The sequence below is a fragment of the Berghia stephanieae genome, chromosome 11, assembly GCF_034508935.2.
Source record: "Berghia stephanieae isolate SIO BIC M18660-M18661 chromosome 11, UCSD_Bste_1.3, whole genome shotgun sequence".
NCBI lineage: Eukaryota > Metazoa > Mollusca > Gastropoda > Nudibranchia > Aeolidiidae > Berghia > Berghia stephanieae.
Window position 1 is genome coordinate 28,414,577 of NC_088370.1, and position 22,500 is coordinate 28,437,076.

Below are 22,500 nucleotides of genomic sequence, written 5' to 3' on the forward strand. Positions count from 1 at the left end.
GGGAAGTAGGCAGCAGTGGGGAGTGAACCTGGGACTCAGGGAAGTGTACATCGTTGGGGAGTGAACCTGGGGCTGGGTTTCGTAAAAAAAAAAAAAGCAATTACTTTTTTACGAAACCCGACAATATCCGACAAAGTTATGGAAAGAAAGTAGGCAACAGTGGGGGAGTGGACAGGAGATTCAGGGAAGTGTACACTATTGGGGAGTAAACCTAAGTCTATGGTTTTTGGCGGGTTTTGGCGGATTTCGTAAAAAAGTAATTGCTTCATTCTCGTCTGGTACCCATCTCCCATAGTCCGGCTTCATTTCCCACTGGTATCCATCTCCCCTAGTCCCAGGTTCATTTCCACTGATATCCTCTTCTCACAGTCCCAGGTTCACTCCCAACCGGTGTGCACTTCCCTGAGTCCCGGTTCATTGCCCAATGGTGCCCACATCCCATAACTTTTGAAAATTTCGGTAGGTTTCGAAATAAAAGTACATTCTGAGCTCACTGTCCACTGGAATCAGCCTCTCGCAGTCCCAGGTTCAATCCTCATCAGTGTCCAAATCCCAGATTCACTCCCCACTGCTGCCTGCTTCCCATAACTTTGTCGGGTTTTGGCGGGTTTCGTAAATAAGTAATTCCCCCTCCCCCTTGGTATTGCTTTTTTTACAAAATCCAGAGTCCCAGGTTCACTCCCCACAAGTGTACACTTCCCTGAATATCAGGATCACCCCCCACTGTTGCCTGCTTCAATAAGTTTGTCGGATATTGCCATATTTTGTCGGGTTTCGTAAAAAAGTAATTGCTTTTATATGAAACTCGCTGAAACCCGCCGAAAACCAGAGTCTCAGGTTCACTCCCTACTGGTGTACACTTCCTTGAATCTCAAGTTAACTCCCCACTGTTGCCTACTTCCCATAACTGTCGAATATTGCTGGGCTTCGTAAAAAAGTAATTGCTTTTATGTGAAACTCGCTGAAACCCGCCGAAAACCATAGTCTCAGGTTCACTCCCCACTGGTGTACACTTCCCTGAGTCTCAGGTTCACTCCCCACTGTTGCCTACTTCCCACAACTTTGTCGGATATTGCCGGGTCTCATAATAAAGTGATTGCTTTTATGTGAAACTCGTTGAAACCCGCTGAAAACCAGAGTCTCAGGTTCACTCCCCACTGTTTGCCTACTTTCAATAACTGTCGGATATTGCCGGGTTTCGTAAAAAAGTAATTGCTTTTATGTGAAACTCGCTGAAACCCGCCAAAAACCATAGTCTCAGGTTCACTCCCCACTGGTGTACACTTCCCTGAGTTTCAGGTTCACTCCCCACTGGTGTACACTTCCCTGAGTCTCAGATTCACTCCCCACTGTTGCCTACTTTCCACAACTTTGTCGGATATTGCCGGGTTTCGTAAAAAAGTAATTGCTTTTATGTGAAACTCGCTGAAACCCGCCGAAAACCAGAGTCTCAGGTTCACTCCCCACTGGTGTACACTTCACTGAGTCTCAGGTTCACCCCCCACTGTTTGCCTACTTTCAATAACTGTCGGATATTGCCGGGTTTCGTAAATAAGTAATTGCTTTTATGTGAAACTCGCTGAAACCCTCCGAAAACCAGATTCTCGGGTTCACTCCCCACTGGAGTACACTTCCATGAATCTCAGGTTCACTCCCCACTGTTGCCTACTTCCCATAACTCTCTCGGATATTGCCAGGTTTCCGTCGGGTTTCGTAAAAGAGTAATTGCTTTTATATGAAACTCGCTGAAAACCAGAGTCTCAGGTTCACTCCCCACTGGTGTACACTTCCCTTAGTCTCAGGTTCACTCCCCATTATTTGCCTACTTTCCATAACTTTGCCCCATTTTGTTGGGATTTGGCGCATTTTGTGAACAAAAAGTAATTGCTTTTTTTTTTTACAAAACCCGCCGATACCCAGTCCCAGGTTCACTCCTCACTGGTGTTTACTTCCACGAATCTCAGGTTCACTCCCCACTGTTGCCTACTACCCATAACTTTCTCGGATATTGCCAGGATTAATCGGGTTTCGTAAAAAAGTAATTGCTTTTATATGAAACTAGCTGAAGCCCGCCGAAAACCATAGTCTCAGGTTCACTCCCCACCGGTGTATACTTCACTGAGTCTCAGGTTCACTCCCCACGCTTTGCCGCATATTGCCGGGTATCGTAAAAAAGTAATCCCCCCCCCCCCATTTTTTATTGCTTTTTTACAAAACCCAGAGTCCCAGGTTCACTCCCCACTGGTGTACACTTCCCTGAATCTCAGGTTCATCCCCCCCCCCCCCCAACCCCCTTACACACACACACACACACACACACACACACACACACGCTGCTGCCTACCTCCCATAACTTTGTCGGATATTGCCGGGTGTCGTCGCGTTTCGTAAAAAGTAATTGCTTTTATTACGAAACCCGCCGAAACCCAGTCCCAGGTTCACTCCCCACTGGTGTACACTTTTCTGAGTCCCGGATTCACTCCCACAGCTGTCCTCTTCCCATAACTTTGTCAGGTTTCGGAAAAAAAAACACCGTACAAAAACCACTATTCAGTGTCAGATACTGAATAGTGCAAAACCACTATTCAGTATCAGATACTGAATAGTACAAAACCACTATTCAGTATCAGATACTGAATACTGCAAGACCACTATTCAGTATCAGATACTGAATAGTGCTAGCCATTAATTAATTTAATGTAAAATTAATTGACCAATTGATAATGATGATAATATTTGGTGTCGATTTGCCACAATTGTAACGAATTGAAAATGAAATGAATATGTTTATGTTGTGTATATCGCACGGATGAAAGAAAGAGAGGAAGAGAGAGAGAGAGAGAGAGAGAGAGAGAGAGAGAGAGAGAGAGAGAGAGAGAGAGAGTGAGATAGAGAAAATATGTAGGAGTGAAATATCTGTTCAATATTATAGTTATTATATAACGTTATAACAAGTGTAACTAAATGACAAATTACCATATTTATGGACAATAAAGATCTTATATTATTATTACTACTACTCCTACTACTACTACTACTACTACTACTGCTGCTGCTGCTACCACTACTAATGTAATGATATTGATGGCTTTTTAGATTTAATATTTGACGATATGTAATTATTCCCAGACGGTATTGTCATTAATAACGGAAACATTTACCCATGGAAATCCCACCTACGACTTACCAGAGAGGTGTCGCAGCCAGTCTGTGACGCTGTCAGAGATTGCTTTGAGGGCAGAGTGTATAAGGATCTCACCGAAACGTTGGAAAATTTTGATTTCAGACACATCGATACCAAGTTGAGTTCCTGGTGTACGCAGCGATTTCTCTGCTGGGATGTCAATTGTGAAGACTTGACATTGAAGAGAAGATTTGATGAGTTTAATAATTCATTTTTGTGGCTATGCAGACATCAAGACGACTTCCAGGACACTCGCTGTTATCAAGATCCTTTCTCTGCAGAAATGAAGCTTTGCAAGTGGCCAGATTCAGAATTTATACATGTATACATTCACGGGTATTGTGTAATGGAAGCACTCAGAAATCTTCCTAACTGCTCAGTGAAAAATATCTTTGCCTCATTCATCAGGCATAGGTTCCTAGATTTTTTTTTCTCTGTAAATGAGTGATATAATATCAAGTGTTCCTTATTGTTTAGCAGCAATGATCGAGCCTTGGTCTTTTCAAGATTTTGTCCTCATGTACGTGCCAGAAAGAGATACTGGACTCGATGTAGTTGATGAAATAAAAGAATTAGGAATATCCCTTTAAAAACAGAGTTGGGTTTATTTTTTATTTTAATATGTATATCGTAATTTTTAATTGTTTGTGAGTTTGTTTGTTGTTGTTGTTGGTGGCATTGGTATATTTAATGTTGCTATTGTTGTTCATGCTGTCTTTCTTCTTATTTTTATACTACTATTGCTACTACTACTACTACTACTACTACTACATACTACTACTACTACTACAACAAGTATTACTACTACTGATATTACTACTACTACTACAATTACTACAACTGATACTACTTCTACTACTACTAGTGCTACTGATACTACTACTATTACTACTACTACTACCATTACTGATACTACTACTACTACTACTACTACTACTAATACTACTACCACTACTACTATTACTACCACTACTACTACTATCACTACCACTAGTACTACTACTGACTCTACTACTACTACTACTACTAATGTAATGTGATTGATGGCTTATTTGATTTAATATTTGACGATATGTAATTCCTCCATTCCCAGGCGGTATTGTCATGAATAATGGAAACATTTACCCATGGAAATCCCACCTACGACTTACCAGAGAGGTGTCGCAGCCAGTCTGTGACGCTGTCAGAGATTGCTTTGAGGGCAGAACATATTGGGATTTCATCAAAACGTTGGAAAATTTTGATTTTAAAGACATCGATACCAAGTTGAGTTCCTGGTGTACGCAACGATTTCTCTGCTGGGATGACAATTGTGAAGACTTGACATTGAAGAGTAGATTTGTGTATTTTAATAATGAATTATCGTGGCTATGCAGACATCAAGACGACTTCCAGGACACTCGCTGTTATCAGGATCCTTTCTCTGCAGAAATGAGGCATTGCCCGCCGTTGTCACAGGATTCAGAAATTAGAACAGCTGTTATTCACGGGTATTGTGTATTTGAAACGCTCATGAAACTTCCTAACTGCTCATTGAAAAATAGCTTTGGCTCATTCATCAGGAGTAGGAGAACTTTCCTAGAGTTACTTTTCATGATACAATACAGCTACGACGACTGATACTAATACTACAACTAGTACTACTACTACTACTACTATTACTACTACTACTACTATTACTACTATTACTACTACTACTACTACTAATATTACTACTGAATGGGTGATATAATATCAAGTGTTGCTTATTGTTTTAGCATCAATGATCAAGCATTGGTCTTTTCAAGATTTTGTCCTCATGTACGTACCAGAAAGAGATACTGGAGTCGATGTAGTTGATGGAATAAAAGATTTAAGAATATCTCTTTAAAAATAGAGTTGGGTTGATTTTTTATTTTAATATATCGTCATTTTTTATTGTTTGTGCAATTTTTATGTTGCTATTGTCGTTCCAGATGCCTTTCTTCTTTTTCTTTTTTTCTTCTACCACTACTACTTCTTCTTCTTCTTCTAAGACTACAACAACTACTACTACTACTTATAATAATAAGGCTACTTCTACTAACACTACTACTTCTTCTTTTACTACTACTGCTACTACTACTAGTACTACTATGACTACTACTACTATCTACTACTGCTTTTACTACACCTACTTACTACAACTACTACTACAAATGCTACACGAATACTACTACTACTACAAATGCTACTACTACTACTACTACTACTACTACTACTACTACTGTAACTAGTACTACTGCTATTACTGTTACTACTATGTACCACTACTATGACTACTACTACTACAAACACAATAAGTACTACTCCTACTACCGCTACATCTACTACTACAACTACTATTACTATTACTACTTTTACTACTACTCCTACTACCACTACATTAACAACAACAACAACAACTACTACTACTACTACTACCACTACTACTACTACTACTACTACTACTACTTCTACTACTACTACTACTACTACTACTGACAAAGACATGTGAGTTGTTTGCTTCTTTCTTTGAAAACAAAATATCTAACACAAGAGAAGCTTTAGATAAACGGCCACCACCGTATGCTTTTGAAGATTGTCGATTTGCGGGCACTGGACTCAATCAATATTCTCTACTTCCAGCAAACGAATTGTAATGCATCACATGCATGTATAAGGAGGGTACATCGTAAACATTGCATGCGCGGCTATGTGGTCTAGTGGTATGACACTCGCTTTCGGATCGGAAGGTCCTGGGTTCGAGCCTCGCTCGACGCATAGTTGAGTCCTTGGAAAAGACTCTTTATTCACATTCTCTCACCGTACTCAGGTGTAAAATGAGTACCTGGCCGTTAACAGCGTTGTCTTTGTCCGAAAAATTGTAATATCGCCTAACAGGCGTCATGTCTCGTCCTACATGTTAAATGTTGCTGTTGACCAGGGAGCCCTTGTAAAGCGCTTTGAGCACGTTAAGTGGATATTGCGCTATATAAAAGCTCAGTGCGTAAGCTTCTCAGAATAAAATGGATGGATAGAATTAAAAATGAAGACGTATGGAAAAGCACGCGGCAGAAACCAGTGGGATGGGAACTAGGAAGACGATGGAGGTGAATTGGACACACCCTTAGAAAGAATGACTCCACTATAACTAAGAAAGTATTTGACTGGAAACATCAGGACAGAAGATCAAGGGGAAGGCCACGAGGAACATAAAGAAGAATTAAAGAAGCTGATATACAGAGAAGTGATAAGACATGGAATGAGATTTTTAAAAAGTTAGCTCAGGGTAGAGAAGGATGGAAACTGTTAGTGGCCCATATCCTGACCAAGGGTGAAAAAGGCAGTGATGATGATGATGATGATGAGCAAACGAAAGTCGTACTATCATCCAACTCAATCCATCAAGACCATGTGAACTCGATCCCATCCCCCCAGAGATATTAAAAGAATGTTTGCATGACATACTTCCCTATAAAGCTGATATAATACTCAGAGCTGCCGACTTGAAATGTCAACAATTCGTAGACTCCAAGGGAAGAAAATAAAAATTCTATTCAAATAGCTTTAGAATGAATAATTTGACTCCAGCATGATCCAAAAATGCTCCAAAGTCCTGAATATAGGTTCTGAGGAGCTAAACTTTCCTTTTCACAAAGATTTATTGAGTCAAAGAGGAGAAACCAGTTTTGCAGCCGGAGCCAAAATTTTGTATTTCTACGAAATGTTCGTAGTCCTAGGCCGGTCTGTATTATTAACCATTCGCTCCTCACAGGCACGGTACTGAGAATATTCGAAGAGGCCATCGTAAAACCTTTTATTTAAAAAGCCTGAACTACGAGTTACCACAAGACAAGAAAGCAACACAGTATGTCCTTATTGAATCAAGTTCAATAGGAAGTTCTCTAAATAATTTATTGCTGATATAAAAAACATGGATAAGCAAAATATGTCATAGATACATAGATTTAATTAAGTACAATAGATCTTTCACCACATAGGTTTGCCCTGCTTAGTTTTACCTTTAGCCTTTAGATACCCTGTTGGTTTTTTTTTATTTGATGGGGGGGGGGGGGGGGGGGGGGAGGGAAGGGGGGGGGGGGAAGGGAGGGGGGGGGGGAAGGGAGGGGGGGGGGTTTAGTTTTGTTTTGTTTTTATCTTAACGGTTTTACAACACTTGAAAAACATTAGATAATTTCGGTGCCAGTAAAAGAAAGAAGAAGATGGGGTATTTTATTATTTTTAAATCAGGATTTAAAATTTCAAATGCAGACGAAAAAAGGTCAGATAAAGGAGAATGGTTCAAATAAGGAATAGATGTATATTCCAAGGGCACATTATCAGTGTGCTTGTTTGAATTTACCGACAGGTCTTTTCCAGACACAAGAACAGGATCCCACTAAGATATTGTTGTTTGTTTTTAGGGTTTGACGGCGCTTGCAACACATTTAGGTCATATCAGCACCAGTAAAAAGGAAGAAAATTAGATAGTAAGAACATTCTGGATGTACAATTAAAAGGACGAGGTAAAAGTAAGACAAAGAGGAATTGGTTCAATTAGGTTTTGTTTTTGTTTTTACTGGTTTTACGGCGCTTGCAACACATTAAGGTCATATCAGCGCCAGTAAAAAGGGAGAATATGGGATAGTAAAAAGTTCAAGAATTACAATCAAAGCACCCAAGAAAAGTTAAGACAAAGGGGAATTGGTACAAATAGGGAATTGGTGTAGATTCCAAGATCACACTATCAAAGTACTTAGTTTGAGATCACTAAAAGTTTCATCCAGACACAAGCATAGGTCCCCACTAAGAGGGACACACTCAAATGTTTACATTATAAATTCAAAACAACAAATATAATAATACATAAAAGAGAGATGATTTACAAGGGGAAAAAAATCATCTCCCAAAACAATAACTATACATTCGACTGTTTCCCTCCCAGCCAAGAATGCCGGCCAGGGTCAGGACAAAACCAAGTGATCTCATTCCATGACAAAGACAGAAAGCAAGTTGGAAAACAGATAGATGGGGAGAGAAGACACAGTAAGTACCTCCCTGCCCACTATAGGAGGTCAGGAACCCCAACCATGGTTCAATTAGGGAACAGATGTAGATTTCAAGAGCGCACTATCAGTGTACTTAGTTTGAGATCGTACGCAGACACAGACACACATACATACATACATGTATATATAATATATATATATATATATATATATATATATATATATATATATATATATATATATATATATATATATATATATATATATATATATATCCATCTGTCTATCTATTGAATCGTGTTCTGAAACAAGGGTGCTTGACATATTAACAACAACAATGAAGCAAAGTTGCCAGCAGCCCAAAAAGAAAATGATGTAGATAGACTACAATATCATGGTAAATTCCTTGATACAAACCAGCCTACCTCCAATATTAAAAATTCGTAGTTTTCCGCGAAACAAAAGCCGAGTAATCATAAATAAACTTCAAATTCACAATATACGCATAAAAGGATTAAATAATTCGTCGAATTCCTTAAAGTAAATATTTTTCGTAATATTAGGCAGGTCTGATTATTGTATATCTATCTATCTATCTACCTATCTATCTATCTTTCTCTCTCCATCTACCTATCTATCTATATACCTACCTACCTATCTATCTATCTATCTATCTATCTTTCACTTCCACTTCCTGATGAGAGCAACGCTCGATAACAACGTTGTAGAAGTCAAATAATCTTAATTATCATTCAAATGTTTATCTATCTATCTATATATATATAAATATATATATCTATCTAAATCTATATCTATCTATATATATAAATAAATAGTTATCTCTATCTATCTATCTATCTATCTATCTATATCTATCTATATAATATATCTATCATATATATATATTATCTATTTATATAATATCTATCTATAAAAAGATATATAATTATTTTGTTATATTTAATGTAATAATAATAAAAAGAAGGTAGACATTATGTAAGTAAAGAAAATTCAGGTAAAAAACCCTAAAAAGAACAGAATTTTATAGAGATACATTTAGAAAAAAAGGTCATGGCAAAGAAATGAGATAGGCACGTGATGTTTGAAATTATTAAACAGTTTGCATAATATGAATATGTAATATCACACCTTAAAATAAGTTGTCCACGATAATAATTACAACAAACAACAACAATAAAAAACTTGAGCTTTTATATAGTGCAATATCCACTAAACGTGACCAAAGCGCTGGAAAAGGGTCCCTGACCAACAGCAACACGTATCATGTAAACCGAGACATGACGCTTGTTAGGCGATAATACAATTTTTTCCGACAGAGACAACGCTGTTAACGTCCAGGTACTCATTTTACACCTGAGTATGGTGAATGTGAGTGAAGAGCCTTTTCCAAGGATTCAATTATGCCCTGAGCAAAGGTTCGAACCACGACCTTCCGATCTGAAAGCAAGTGTCATACCACAAAACCACATGAATATTGAAAGAAGTGCATTTTCTTTGTATTCTAAAAATTAATGGCAGGTATCAATTAACATAATTTCAACTTGACATCAGATCTTAGCGTATTCACAAAGCAATAAGTAGAATGGAATTTATTGGATTGTTTGTTTGTTTTTGAGTGTTTTACGGCGCTTCCAACACATTTAGGTTATATCAGCGCCAGTAAAAAGGAAGAAAATGGGATAGTAAAAAGTTCTAGAATTACACTTAAAGCACCCAAGAGAGTGTAAGATAAATGGGAACTGGGAACAAATAGTGATCAAATGTGGATTCCAAGAGCATAACACTAATGTACTTAGTTTGAGATCACCTATAAGTCTCATCCGGACACAAGCACAAGATCCAACAGAGAGGAATACACTCAGATGCTTACATTATACATTCAAAATAACAAGTAAAACGATACATAACAAAGAGATTATTTACAAGGAAAATAATATCATCTCCCAAAAAAATAATTATGCATTTGACTGTTTCCCTCCAAGCCAGGGCTCCGGCCAGGGCCAGGACAAAACCAAGTAATCTCATTCCAAGACAAAGACAGAAAGTACATTGGAAAACAGAAATAGGGGGATAGAAGACACGGTAAGTACCTCCCTGCCCACTATGGGCGCTCAGGAAGCCCACCCATATTTTTTTCTTTTTTTTAAGGGCTTGCGACATGTGTAGGTCATATCAGGACCAATAAAAAGAAGAAAATGGAATAGTCAGAACAGTCAAAATATTTTATCAAAGCACCCAAGAATAAGTAAGACAAAGGGGAATTGGTTCAAATAGGGAACAGATGTATTCTTAGTTTGAGATCACCCAAAAGTTTACATCAGCACAAGATTCCACTAGGAGAAACACACTCAAATGTTTACAGAATACATAAAAGACAGATGATTGACAAGGGAAATAAATATCATCTCCCAAAACTTAAACTATAAATTTTCCCTTCAATTGAAGGACTCCAGCTGGGGTTGGGACAAAACTAAGTAATCCCATGCCAAGACAAAGACAGAAAGCAACTCGGAAAACAGATATAAGGGGGTAGAAGACACAGCGTGATCACCTGTCTACCATGGGATTTGGTGAAATGGCTTGAGACTGAAATTACAAAATGTTCAATATCTCATGACATGGCAAGACTTCATTTGGGTATATATTTAAAACAAAGACAACATGGATGATGATTCCTGTTGACATCGCAGCGCGACTCAGCGGTGCGGTCTTTGCTTGATACCCAAAATGTACTGAGTTCGATCACCCGACGCGCTGTGTGGCCTTGAGCAAGTCACCTCGCCCTAGCTCACTTTGCAGCGCTGTTCTGCGGCTGACGCCTGGGTTATTTCAGTCTTCCCTTGGAATAGACCCTAAAGACAAATTTCCACTTGGGGATGAATAAAGGGAATTTTATTTATTTTTATTTTATCAGACCTTTGATGGAGTATGTATATTCCTTCATGGAATGCCTAGCGGTAGGGTATAATTATTAATGTAAATTAATGCCCGTTCATTGTATAAAATCAGTTGCAAAAATTTGATTGAAATATATGTCAGATATTTAAAGTATTTAGGGCAAAGTTGTATTTTTTGTATTGGACAAAATTTGGTTTGCATAGTTTTGGAATTGATCGCATCTCACATCACACTTCATAAAATAGAATAAAAGGTAACATACACAAATATGTGTGTAATCTCTCTCCCTCCCTCTCCCTCTCACACACACAACACACACAGACATATTCCTTTTCTTCGCTCAAATATGCCACACATACAAAACGAAAAAAAAAAGATGGAATATTTCAATTTGGCTACCTCAAAGTATGAATAAAAATGAAAACAAAATTGCTACAAATAAAAATTCATTTCAACGTTGGCAAAGTAATCATCAAATTTTATTTATAACAAACAACATTTAACACAAGTCCAAGTGATACTAGGTTGCTAGAAGCTGTGGAATGTAAAAAGTAATAAACAAAAAGGAATATAACAGATTAAAAAAATAACTAAATGCCCAACACATAATGTTTCAGGCTCAAAACCCTTCTTCAGCCAACAACAAAAAACAGTAAAGACATAAATACATTACTAAATTCCAGATCGACCAGAGAAATTTTGTAGGACCTCTCTGTTGTAGAAAAGTGTTCTTTTTTGAAGCTGTTATATTCATTTTTGTTTATTACTTTTAACATTTGACACAATGCATTTTTTTCCAACAATAACAAGAGTTCAATAGAATGTCAAAACGGTTGCAAGAAAGGATCAAAACGTTGCAACAGTTGGGTAGAAGGAAAAACAAAACAAATCAATTATTAATTACCAAAAAAAAAAGAGAGCACAATATACACTAAACATGCTCAAAGCGCTTTACAAGGGGTCCCTAGCCAACAGCAACACATAACAAATAGAACGAGACACGACATCTGTTAGGCGATATTACAATTTTTTCAGACAGAGACATCGCAGTTTACGGCCAGGTACTCATTTCACACCCGAGTACGGTGAGAGAATGTGATTAAAGAGCCTTTTCCAAGGACTCAACTATGCGCCGAGCAAGGCTCGAACCCAGGACTGACCGATCCGAAAGCGATTGTCAAACCATTAGACCACATAGCCGCGCTAACTAATCCCAACTTAAAAGAATTCTCTGAATAAATTTATCTATCTAACCATTTGTATCTTTATTTGTTCACTTTAGCAATACTGTAGGGGTCCTAATATCTCAGTTGGTAAAGCACTCACTTCACACGCAAATGGACCAAGATTCTTCTTGAGCGATGTCCCGATTTTTTTCAGACCCAATATCCACCAAGCAGCGATTGGGTAGCCGGTTCTGTTGGATCTGGTGGAGAAAAAAAAAGTACTTTGCAAGATTATATTATTATACTAACAAAAGAGTGAAAATGGAGAGGCTTCGTATGGGAACAAACCATACGAAGCCTCTCCATTTTCACTCTTTCGTTAGTATTTTACGATCACCGGCTTCAGGCAGCCCCTACTGTTTTCTAATATTATATTAGCATCCTACCCAACGGCTGGCAAGCAGTTGCTAACGTCCGTTTCACATGATCATCATCATTGTCATTGCCTTTTTCACCCTGGGTCAGGGTATAAGCCACAGACAAACAGTTTCCATTCTTCTCTATCCTGAGCTAACTTTTTAAACTTGTTCCATATCTTATCACTTCTCTGTATATCAGCTTCTTTAATTCTTCTCCATGTTCCCCGTGGCCGTCCCCTTGATCTTCTGCCCTGAGGGTTCCGGTCCACTACTTGTTTCACACCATGAAAACTGGGTAAACCCCCTGGGTCCATGGGCCTGGTGACTCTGAAGGACTCCTGTCTGTGCTTTGTGGTCTGGTGGTATAACATACAGCTTGCAACCTGCACAGACATGTCAACCCTTCACGTTCTTAAAGTGAAATCAGAACATCAAAAAAAAAAAAGAAGGAATTTGAGACCCAAAAAAATGAAATTTCTTATGAGTGGATAATTCTGTATCAAAATGACCACCAACTTTTCCACCAAACACATAAAATCAGTACTATTCCAGTACAGCTGGCAAAACTACATATCACATGTGTTAAATAATGGAAGGAGTAAAAAATAATAGGGTAATGGAGTGCAATTAATTTTCCTACTTAGCTCCCTGTTGGCAATCATTAAAATAAACTATCACCTTTTTAAACCCCCCCCCCCCCCCCCCCCTTTTTTTTTTTTCCTTCTTCTTCTTACCATTATCATCATTTTTGAAAATCGGAATTCTAGAGACGATGGTGGAATAGCGGAAAGGAAGAGTGAAAATAGGAATGATTCCACTAAAAGTGGAAGTGTTGGCAGGTATGCCTATTGGTTGAAGGCTTGAATCTCACAATGGAATGTTTCGAAGAGGTTCTTTCCGAATATTTTATCACCACACAAAAGTGTGAAAAGAGTTCCTGGTCGATAGCAGACTTGTTTTTGAATCTATAATAGCACTTTACAGGCTGCATGACTTGTCCTACACGTAGAGTATAGCTATCAGCTTAGGGCCACTTCCAAAGCACTTTGAGCACAAGCAGCTATAATTCGTAGTAGAACAAAAATATTAATATAAAGATCTGAAAAGTGTGTATGAAACATGGCCATAAAACGCCGAAAGAAAAATACAAGAAAAAAAAAACCCCAAAACATTCCAAGAACCCAGCTTGCCTTGACTGGGGTTGGAACTTCAGACCTCCTGGTTACAGGTCAGGTATTCAGGTCTCTGAGGTTGTATATATATATATATATAAAATACTAAATGGAAAAGTGGGAATGTGATGAGAATCTCAGGCTATTCCCAAATTCATATTACTTCTGATACTGATATAATCTTGTATTGGTATTTTTATCATTGCTATAATAATTATTGATAGCATTATCAAGTGTGGATCAGATATTGAAAGTATGAGTGAGGTCACTGATTTATCATGGTTTTGTTTTTGTATTTTTCATAATCAGGCGTTTGTGCTAATCTAATCCCTTAAACACACACACACACACACACAATCTCTCTATTTCTCTCTCCCCTTCTCCTAGTGTGAGTGAGAGAATGTATATGTGTGTGTGCGAGTGTTCGCATGTATGTGTGCTTATTTTTACTCAGCAAGATCAACAGCTGTCAGTAAATATGATTATTTTATGTGTAATCTACTATCTTATCAGTTGATAAACCAAGTTGATAAAGAAATCAATGTGAAGATGACACTGTAAGAATACTAATACTGCTGTCCACGGGCAAAGTGAAGTATCTGACAAAATTATGGTTTTTAAAGGCTGTGTGTAAATCACACCACTCCTACTCCTTATTTTTTCATTTCCTCTGTTAAAAGCAAGGTGATTTGTCATTATATTTAACCCAACATAAATGAACACGACAAGGTTATAAAAAGTGAAGTACGCTCCAGCACGGTGTGCTCAAACTCATTCGAATGTCCAAAATTTTTCCCGTATTAAATTACACCCAGTGATTTCGAGCACATATTACTTCGAGCACATATAACTTACTGTGATATTGACAGTCACTTATGTGTTTATCTATGTACACTGCATGTGTGTTTTTGTGTGTATGTGTGCAGTTTAATACACATGCAGACACACACAGCCACTCACACACACACACACTATCCCCATTCCATATAAAAGACACCTCTCTGCTTATTCTTATCACTTTGCCATTCGTTCCCCCCCCCCCCCCTTCGATGCACACACACACACACACAAGCACAGACACACACTTGTAACATATCAATAAATTAAATAATAACAAAGTTTCCTTTATTCATCCTCATATTGAAATTTGTCTTAGGGTTTTATTCAAAAGGACTGGAATAACCGAGGTGTCAGCCACAGAACAGTGCTGCAAATTGGGCTAGAAAAAGCTACTCGTATCACAATGGATATTCAAGCTAGGTATCTATCGGGTACGAATCAAAGACCTCACTGCTTTGCCACATGACGCCTCCCCATCAAACGTTATGACAATAGACAGTTTCCTTGAACTACGGTTTTCTCAAATGCTTTTGCAAGTCCCAAGGAGTTTGAGGAAACCATGCAGGAGAGTATCTGACAAAATCAGGATTTTTAATAGTTATGTGTAAATCCTACCACGCCTACTCATTACTTCATAACTTCCCTCTGTTGAAGGCAGAGTGTTTTTTCCATGACATTGGAATCCTGATAAAGCCAACACTGCCAGACCAGAAAGACTGGTTGACTCAAACTAGTTTGATTTTACCCATTAAAATTTTTTAAAAAATTGAGCTTGAATATAGCGCAATATCCACTAAACATGCTCAAAGAGCTTTACAAGGGGTCCCTAGCCAACAGCAACATTTAATATGTAGGACAGTACCTGTTAGGCGATATTACAATTCTATTTCGGACAGAGACAATGCTGTTAACAGCCAGGTACTCATTTTACACCTCAGTTCAGTGACAGAATGTGAGAAAAGAGCCTTTTCCAAGGACTCAACTATTTTTCTATATATAAATACATATGATATACATATATATATATATATGTATATATATATATATATATATATATATATATATATATATATATGACCAATCCCATGAAAACGGTATTATGTCACGGAGATGATAATTGAAAGGCTTCAATGGGAAGGGTTTGTATTTTCCATATTTTCACCTTTTCGATAGTATTTTTACGATCCCAGGCTTCAGGCAGTCCCAACCGCTATTTTGTCATGGTGATTGAGATGCTAAAAATAGAATTTATCCAATAAGAGATTGGGGTTAAGTTTAAACATTTAATCGGAGGAGAAAGATGACCAACTGCTCATTTCAGAACACTGATTTCTTTATCAACTTGGTTTATCCACTGAGAAGATCGTGGAATACACTTAAAATAATCATATTTCCTGAAAGTTGTTGGTCTTGCTGAGAAAAGATGAACACACAACACGCATGCGTACATTACACAGACACATACATTGGAATCTATTTTGGCACCTGGTCCACCCTGACATATTACTGTTATGAGGTGATGGGTCACACACACACACAATATATATATATATAAATATATATATATATATATATATATATATATATATATATATATATATATATATATATATATATATATATATATATATATCTATATATATATATATATCTATATATATATATATATATATATATATATATATATATATATATATATATATATATATATATATATATATATATATATATATCTATATACTCCTCTCTCTCTTCTCTGGGGGTCCCAATAGCTCAGTTGGTAGAGCACTCATTTCAAATGCAAAGGGAACCGAGATCGATCCCTGGTGCAGTCTAGATATTTTCTGAACCCCCTCCCCCTAAGTCCCCCCAGGAGTATTTGGGTAGCTGGGTCGGTCAGATCAGTCAGATCTAACTAGTGTCCTATCCAAATGGTAGAAAGTAATTGTTATTGTCTGTTTCACGCTATAGAAACCGGGATAAACTCTGGCTCAATGAGCCTAAAGGCTCTTAAAGACTACTCTCTCTTCTCTTGATTTTTATCTCCTTCCACCGCCCCCCACCCCACCAATTCCCACTCCCTGTCTCAATCTCTCCTTGATGAAAATTCAAAACATCGATAAAATAAGTTAAAAAAAAAAAATCTAAGCATGGTCCTACATGATATAACAACATTCAGGGGTTACGATGAAAAACAGCACTTCTTTCTAGACGTCGACTCCGAACCGCTGCGTTCCATCAACTCCACGACACCCTGATTACTTTGCTGTGAGTGCTGCTTCTTCTTCTGGTCGACACTCAGAGGCAGGCAGTACTGCAATATATAATTAAACAACTCGGTAACATTTTCATTCCGCAAACTGGAAGTTTCAAAATAAGGATCGTGGGGTAATCTTGTCATGTCCACGACAGATTCGTTCAACTCCCGTGAGAGTCGCCTCCCTTCATCAAATGTCACTTGTCTTTTGTCTTCGTCGATCAAATCACTCTTTGTCCCAACAATGATTTTGATACAATCCTCATTTGCAGCTTCTAGAATGTTTGAAAATCTTGCCCTGAAAAGTCAAAATTAGATTAAATAAAATTGTATATGTATATCTAATATGTACTCTAGTGAAATATTTTAGATTGTGACATTAAATATACTCTTAAATCAATAATCAAATTTATTTTTATTCTATAAAGCCTACAAATTATTTATATCTTTATAATATTCACTTTATTGTATGTTGTAATGGACCCATTCTTTTTAAACTTATTATGAGGTATTTATAGGCTATTTAATGCTGATTTTTAATGTCAATCCTCTAATCTATCTCTTTTTCTTTTGCCATGTCTGTTGTACAATTTCCGGAAAGGATGAATAAAGTGTTTTATTTTTTTTATTATTATGAACAACTACCTGAATCAGTTATTATGTCTGAAGTAAACATGATGCTGAACTTTGAAAGTCTATATAATAAGGCAGTTAGCTAATGTTTATATTGATGAGGTTGAATGCAGTTTCTCAAACAGCTCAAAAACTACAATTTTGTAAATATCTGATCATTTTGACTTTCATTTCAATTTCTTTATCTGGTTCATTTAGATGCGACACACAGGTCCGATAACCCAAATTGTTATTGGCTCATGGTGTCATGGAAATATTCTGAAACCAATGCAAAATAAGGCCGTAACAACATCCACTAAAAGTGCTCAAAGGGCTTTACAAGGGGTCCTTGGCCAATAGCACCATTTAACATGTAGGATGGGACATGACACCTGTTAGGCGATATTACAACCAGAATTCACATACCAGAAAGGTCGCGAGTTTGAGCCCCCATTGCTGCAAAATTTTTATTCTCTATTGTCTTCTGGCACTTTCCTACTCATTTCATTTCTTGCTAGAATGAATTTTTAACTTACCACAAAGACTCAAAGGTTGATACATTGGTCAAGTCAAATGCCAAGATGGCTGCTCCCGCACTTCGACAGTAGAAATGGGAAAGGCCCGAATATTTTTCATCCCCAGCTGTGTCCTGAAAATAAATTTCAAAAAAATGAATAAAAAATAAAACTCCCTTTATTCATCCCACAGGGCAAATTTTTCTCTAGGGTCAATTCCAAAGGAAGACTGGAATAACCCAGGTCTCAACTGCAGTGCAATTGAGGTAGGGCGAGGTGGCTTGACTTGCTCAAGGCCACACAACACAGCGGTGGATGATAGAACTTACTTAGTATGAAGAAAAGACTGTACTGCCGAGCTACATTGCCCCTTATATCATTTTATAGTGCAATAACTCTATAATGAGGGATCCCTGAGAGCTCATTTGCTACAGCAATCGTTCCATGTGCAAAGAGTGAGATCAAGACCATTTTCTGTCCTGGAAAATACTTTGCAATAGACTAGCGAACTATCCAAAGGGTAGCAAGCAGGTGCTATCGTCCATTTTACATTAAACAAACCAGGATAAATGAATATATTATTTACTGCCTGTAAAAATACATATTATGCATACATCTTTCATACATAACATCAACTAGTAACAATGACAACAAAATATAAAGTAATAATCTGAAAAAATAATGATGTATATTTTCTGAATAAAATCTGATTTAAAATCAGCAAGTCCTTTAAGGCTTTTCACCGATATAAGAATTTAAAAAAAATACTTTGCACATAATACTATATATTAGACATAAAAATTGACATGACTCACTGTTTCATTAAATTAGCAATGACTATGAAAATTTTTGTTTTCTATTTTTGTAGGAAATACTATTCTTAAATCAAAGCCCTATCTCCACTAAGTAAAGATCTTTTTAAATTTTGAAAATCCATTAATATATAACAAAGTTATGCCGTTTCAAAGCTGTCATTTATTTGGATGACTCACAAAGAGAAAAAAATACGGAAAATATGGGAATGGGACACTTTTTCTGCGTTTTATTCTGGTTTGTGCCTGTATCTCGCTTAATACGTGGAATTAGATATTAAAACTTGGCAATTTTATGGCAAAATTATCAGAAAATATGATGAAGACATCAGAAGAGTTATAACTTGTATAGTTTTAGAGCTGTATGGCTAGGGTCAACTATAATTTTGTTTTAAAATATACATAATATTGATCATTTGGAACATTTCCGAAGTGTAATTTTGTGTCTACAACCCATACAAATGACACGAAAAAAGCCTGCTAAATTATTATCAATCAGTCCCGTGAGACCATGGCTTATGTTATTTCTACTGTTTATTTGAGAGAGAGAGAGAGAGAGAAAGAGAGAGAGAGAGAGAGAGAGAGAGAGAGAGAGAGAGAGAGAGAGAGAGAGAGAGAGAGAGAGAGAGAGAGAGAGAGAGAGAGTGTGTGTGTGTTAATCTACTATCCCTATGACATAACATTGAAACAATAGGTACTACCTTAATTAAAAAAAAAGCGCGCGAGGATTTGTGTCGTCAGTCTTCGCGAACAAGATGGGCCAGATGGCCACGTGTGTGGCCAATTATATAATTTTGTTTCTTTTATTAAATTTTATTCATCTATTTTTGTCTCAGTGACATTTATCCTAGTCTATTCAATTTTTTGTTTGTTAAAATTTAGTTCATTTTAAGTGGGCCAGTCTTAATAGTGAAAGCCATATGATTTTCTATTTAGCCACTTTTGAAGTCAAATTTGGTCAGCTTAAAGTCTGCCATCTGGCAGCCTTGCCTCGCTCACGTCATTTTCGTGTCGTGCGATGAGGGAAGCAAAATGGCCGTCTCCATATTTTCACTCATTGAAATGCAAATTGGGTTGATGTTTTGTGAGAATACGGGAAAAGTACTTATCATAGTCCAATGAAATTTGAAATATAAATAGAAGAAATGTGCATATATAACCTTATGAGCGACAAAATCTCTCCTCTTTGTAGTTTTAGAAATATTGTACTCCAAAGAGTAAAAATCTATTTTTAACGGTCTTCTGGTAATCGTACGAGTTTTGTCGCTTGACATAATCTAAAATGACCTCTTTTCTAACTGTGTGCCAACTTTCAGTCATATTCATCGATAAACAGCATCGTAATTAATTTTTTAAAATAGCATGTACGGAACTGCTTCGTCCCATATTTTGTAGCGAATTTGGGCACTTCGTGAGCGAAAAAGAGGCCCAAAGATTTGTGCGGGATAGTCATTGCTACATTAAATATGAATATCAAATATACGAGAAAAGAAAACAGATCTGAACTTGGAAATGATTGGTAAAATACTAATGGGCCTATAATTTTTTAATGTCGAAAAGATCAGTTTTTTTTTTTTAAAAGGGGAGTAACCTGTGCTATTTTTAGCTTGTGTGAGAAAACATTTGTTCTGATTGATTCATTTATTATCTCACATAAATATTTAGTTACTACGGGGAAACTGGCTTTTAGAAGTTTTACTGAAATTTTATCTTCACTTGTTGCTTTTTTTGTCATCAAGACCAGTATTTTTATGATTGTTTCTTGGTCAGTTTCTTTGAATTCAAATAACGGTAATTTTTGGGTGGTTCTCTTTAATTGCCGTTATGCTAGGATGGGTTTTGTTGTTAAAGACAACATTTCTTCCAATGTCAGTTGCAACGTTAACAAAGAATCTGTTGAATATTGAGTACACTTCCTGCTTATCATTTACAATTTTATCACCCACTATAAGAATTACTTTTTGGGTAAACCCCGGCTTTGAAGGACTACTACTAGATAATGTAGTATTGGCCAACAAAACAATGTCAAATAACACTAACTAAAACAACAACAGAATTGTATGTACACATTTTAACAACTAACAATCAATTTTTTTCAACCTGATGAGAACTTATCAGCTCTTTGCGAGCTAAGAACAACAACAAACAATTGTGAGATTTAAATTGTAATCTCTCATTACTGAGCTCAAATGACTTGATGCAAAACAACGTGTTGAAACAAGATGAAAGCATTCAGTACTGCAAAATGGAACCAAAAAAATGGATGTCTTTTTTTGCATTGAGATATATCGGGTGCAAGAATAAAAAATCCAGAAAAGTTTAGAAGCCTGCAGCCACCAGACTATAAATTATACAAGTCTGAAATTTTACCACAATCAAACCCAATCATTCTAATTCATGTCTACAATTTTTCAAAAAAATATATTGAAAAATTTTCATTCTACAAGTGTTTTATTAAACCCACCGCATAATTCTCAAATTTTGATGTGATCTTACGATTCTTCATTTTGTTTTATGACTAATCCATAGCATTTTTTCCCATAATCCAACTGATTTCCTAAAGCCTTGAATAGTGAGTCAATCCCATGCATTTAGAATTGACTCTTTTAACTCATTTTGTGTGTAAAACTTTATAACACACCCTTATAAACCATCAATGACCAAATGCTGTAGTCCATAGGCATAGGATTCAAGTCAGGGCACATTGGAAGCAATTCATCTTTGGAAATATATCGAATATGATTTCTGCTCGTACTGAAAATCATGTAGCATTGTTAGAAGCTAAAAGCTTAGTTTTGATAGTTTGAGCATAGGCTTTCTGTTTACCAATACTTGATTAACAGAAATAAAGAGGAAAAAATTGACAACATTTGGATCTCAATTTGGTTTAGCGGTCTTTTTGGAAAGAGAATAATAAGAACTTACCCAAACAGCAACATTGTAAGGCCCCCATTGTTTAAGATAGAATGCAGCACCGACAGTCTGTTGATTGAGATGGTGAGGAAGATGATAATTATAAATAAATAAATAAATAGATAAATTAATTAATAATGACAATCATGATGAAGATGATGATGATGATGATACTGATGAAGATGATGATGATGATGATGATGATGGTGATGATGATGATGATGATGATGATGATGATGATGATGGTGATGATGATGATGATGATTATGATGATGATGATAATAATAATAATAATAATAATAATAATAATAATAATAATAATAATAATAATAATAATAATAATAATAATAAACAATAATAATAATAATAATAATAATAATAATAATAATAATAATAATAAGAAGAAGAAGAAGAAGAAGAAATAATAATAAAATTATCATTATTATCATCACTATTTAAGTATTACTGAGAATCAAAAATTCGTAATTTTCCATGCTATTTCATATTTTCGTAATTGGCCATGAAATTTGACTAAAATTCGTAAAATTATGAAAAATTCGTAATATTCGGCAGGTATGAGATTAACAATGAATCCAAATGAGGTAACACAAATAAAAGAAAATTTACAAATACACATGTAAACAGTATTTACCGGTTCCTCGTGCTCTTTGAATTTGTCATC

At 36.4% G+C, this 22,500-nt stretch overlaps 2 protein-coding genes across 3 annotated transcripts in view; one reads left to right on the forward strand and one right to left on the reverse strand.

Annotated features, from left to right (window-relative positions):
* LOC144956735 (uncharacterized) overlaps nucleotides 1–5,062 on the forward strand; it is a 15,090-nt gene extending 10,028 nt beyond the window's left edge. The window contains exon 2 of one of the 2 annotated variants that reach the window (XM_078887413.1): nucleotides 4,278–5,061. In XM_078887413.1, coding sequence (XP_078743539.1) covers nucleotides 4,278–4,804 — 527 coding nt within the window. In that variant the 3' untranslated portion in view covers nucleotides 4,805–5,061. Of the gene's footprint in view, nucleotides 1–4,277 lie in introns of both variants that reach the window. The other variant, XM_078887414.1, reaches the window with a different exon arrangement.
* A 6,507-nt stretch (nucleotides 5,063–11,569) lies between these two features.
* Nucleotides 11,570–22,500, reverse strand: part of LOC144956521 (ras-related protein Rab-20-like) — a 17,850-nt gene continuing 6,919 nt past the window's right edge. Inside the window, exons 2-6 of the mRNA XM_078887069.1 lie at nucleotides 22,471–22,500; nucleotides 21,831–21,887; nucleotides 18,115–18,227; nucleotides 16,870–17,264; nucleotides 11,570–12,538 (exon numbers count right to left, since the gene is read on the reverse strand). The exon at nucleotides 22,471–22,500 is cut by the window's right edge and continues 67 nt beyond it. Coding sequence (XP_078743195.1) covers nucleotides 16,892–17,264; nucleotides 18,115–18,227; nucleotides 21,831–21,887; nucleotides 22,471–22,500 — 573 coding nt within the window. The 3' untranslated portion in view covers nucleotides 11,570–12,538; nucleotides 16,870–16,891. The remainder of the gene's footprint in view (nucleotides 12,539–16,869; nucleotides 17,265–18,114; nucleotides 18,228–21,830; nucleotides 21,888–22,470) is intronic.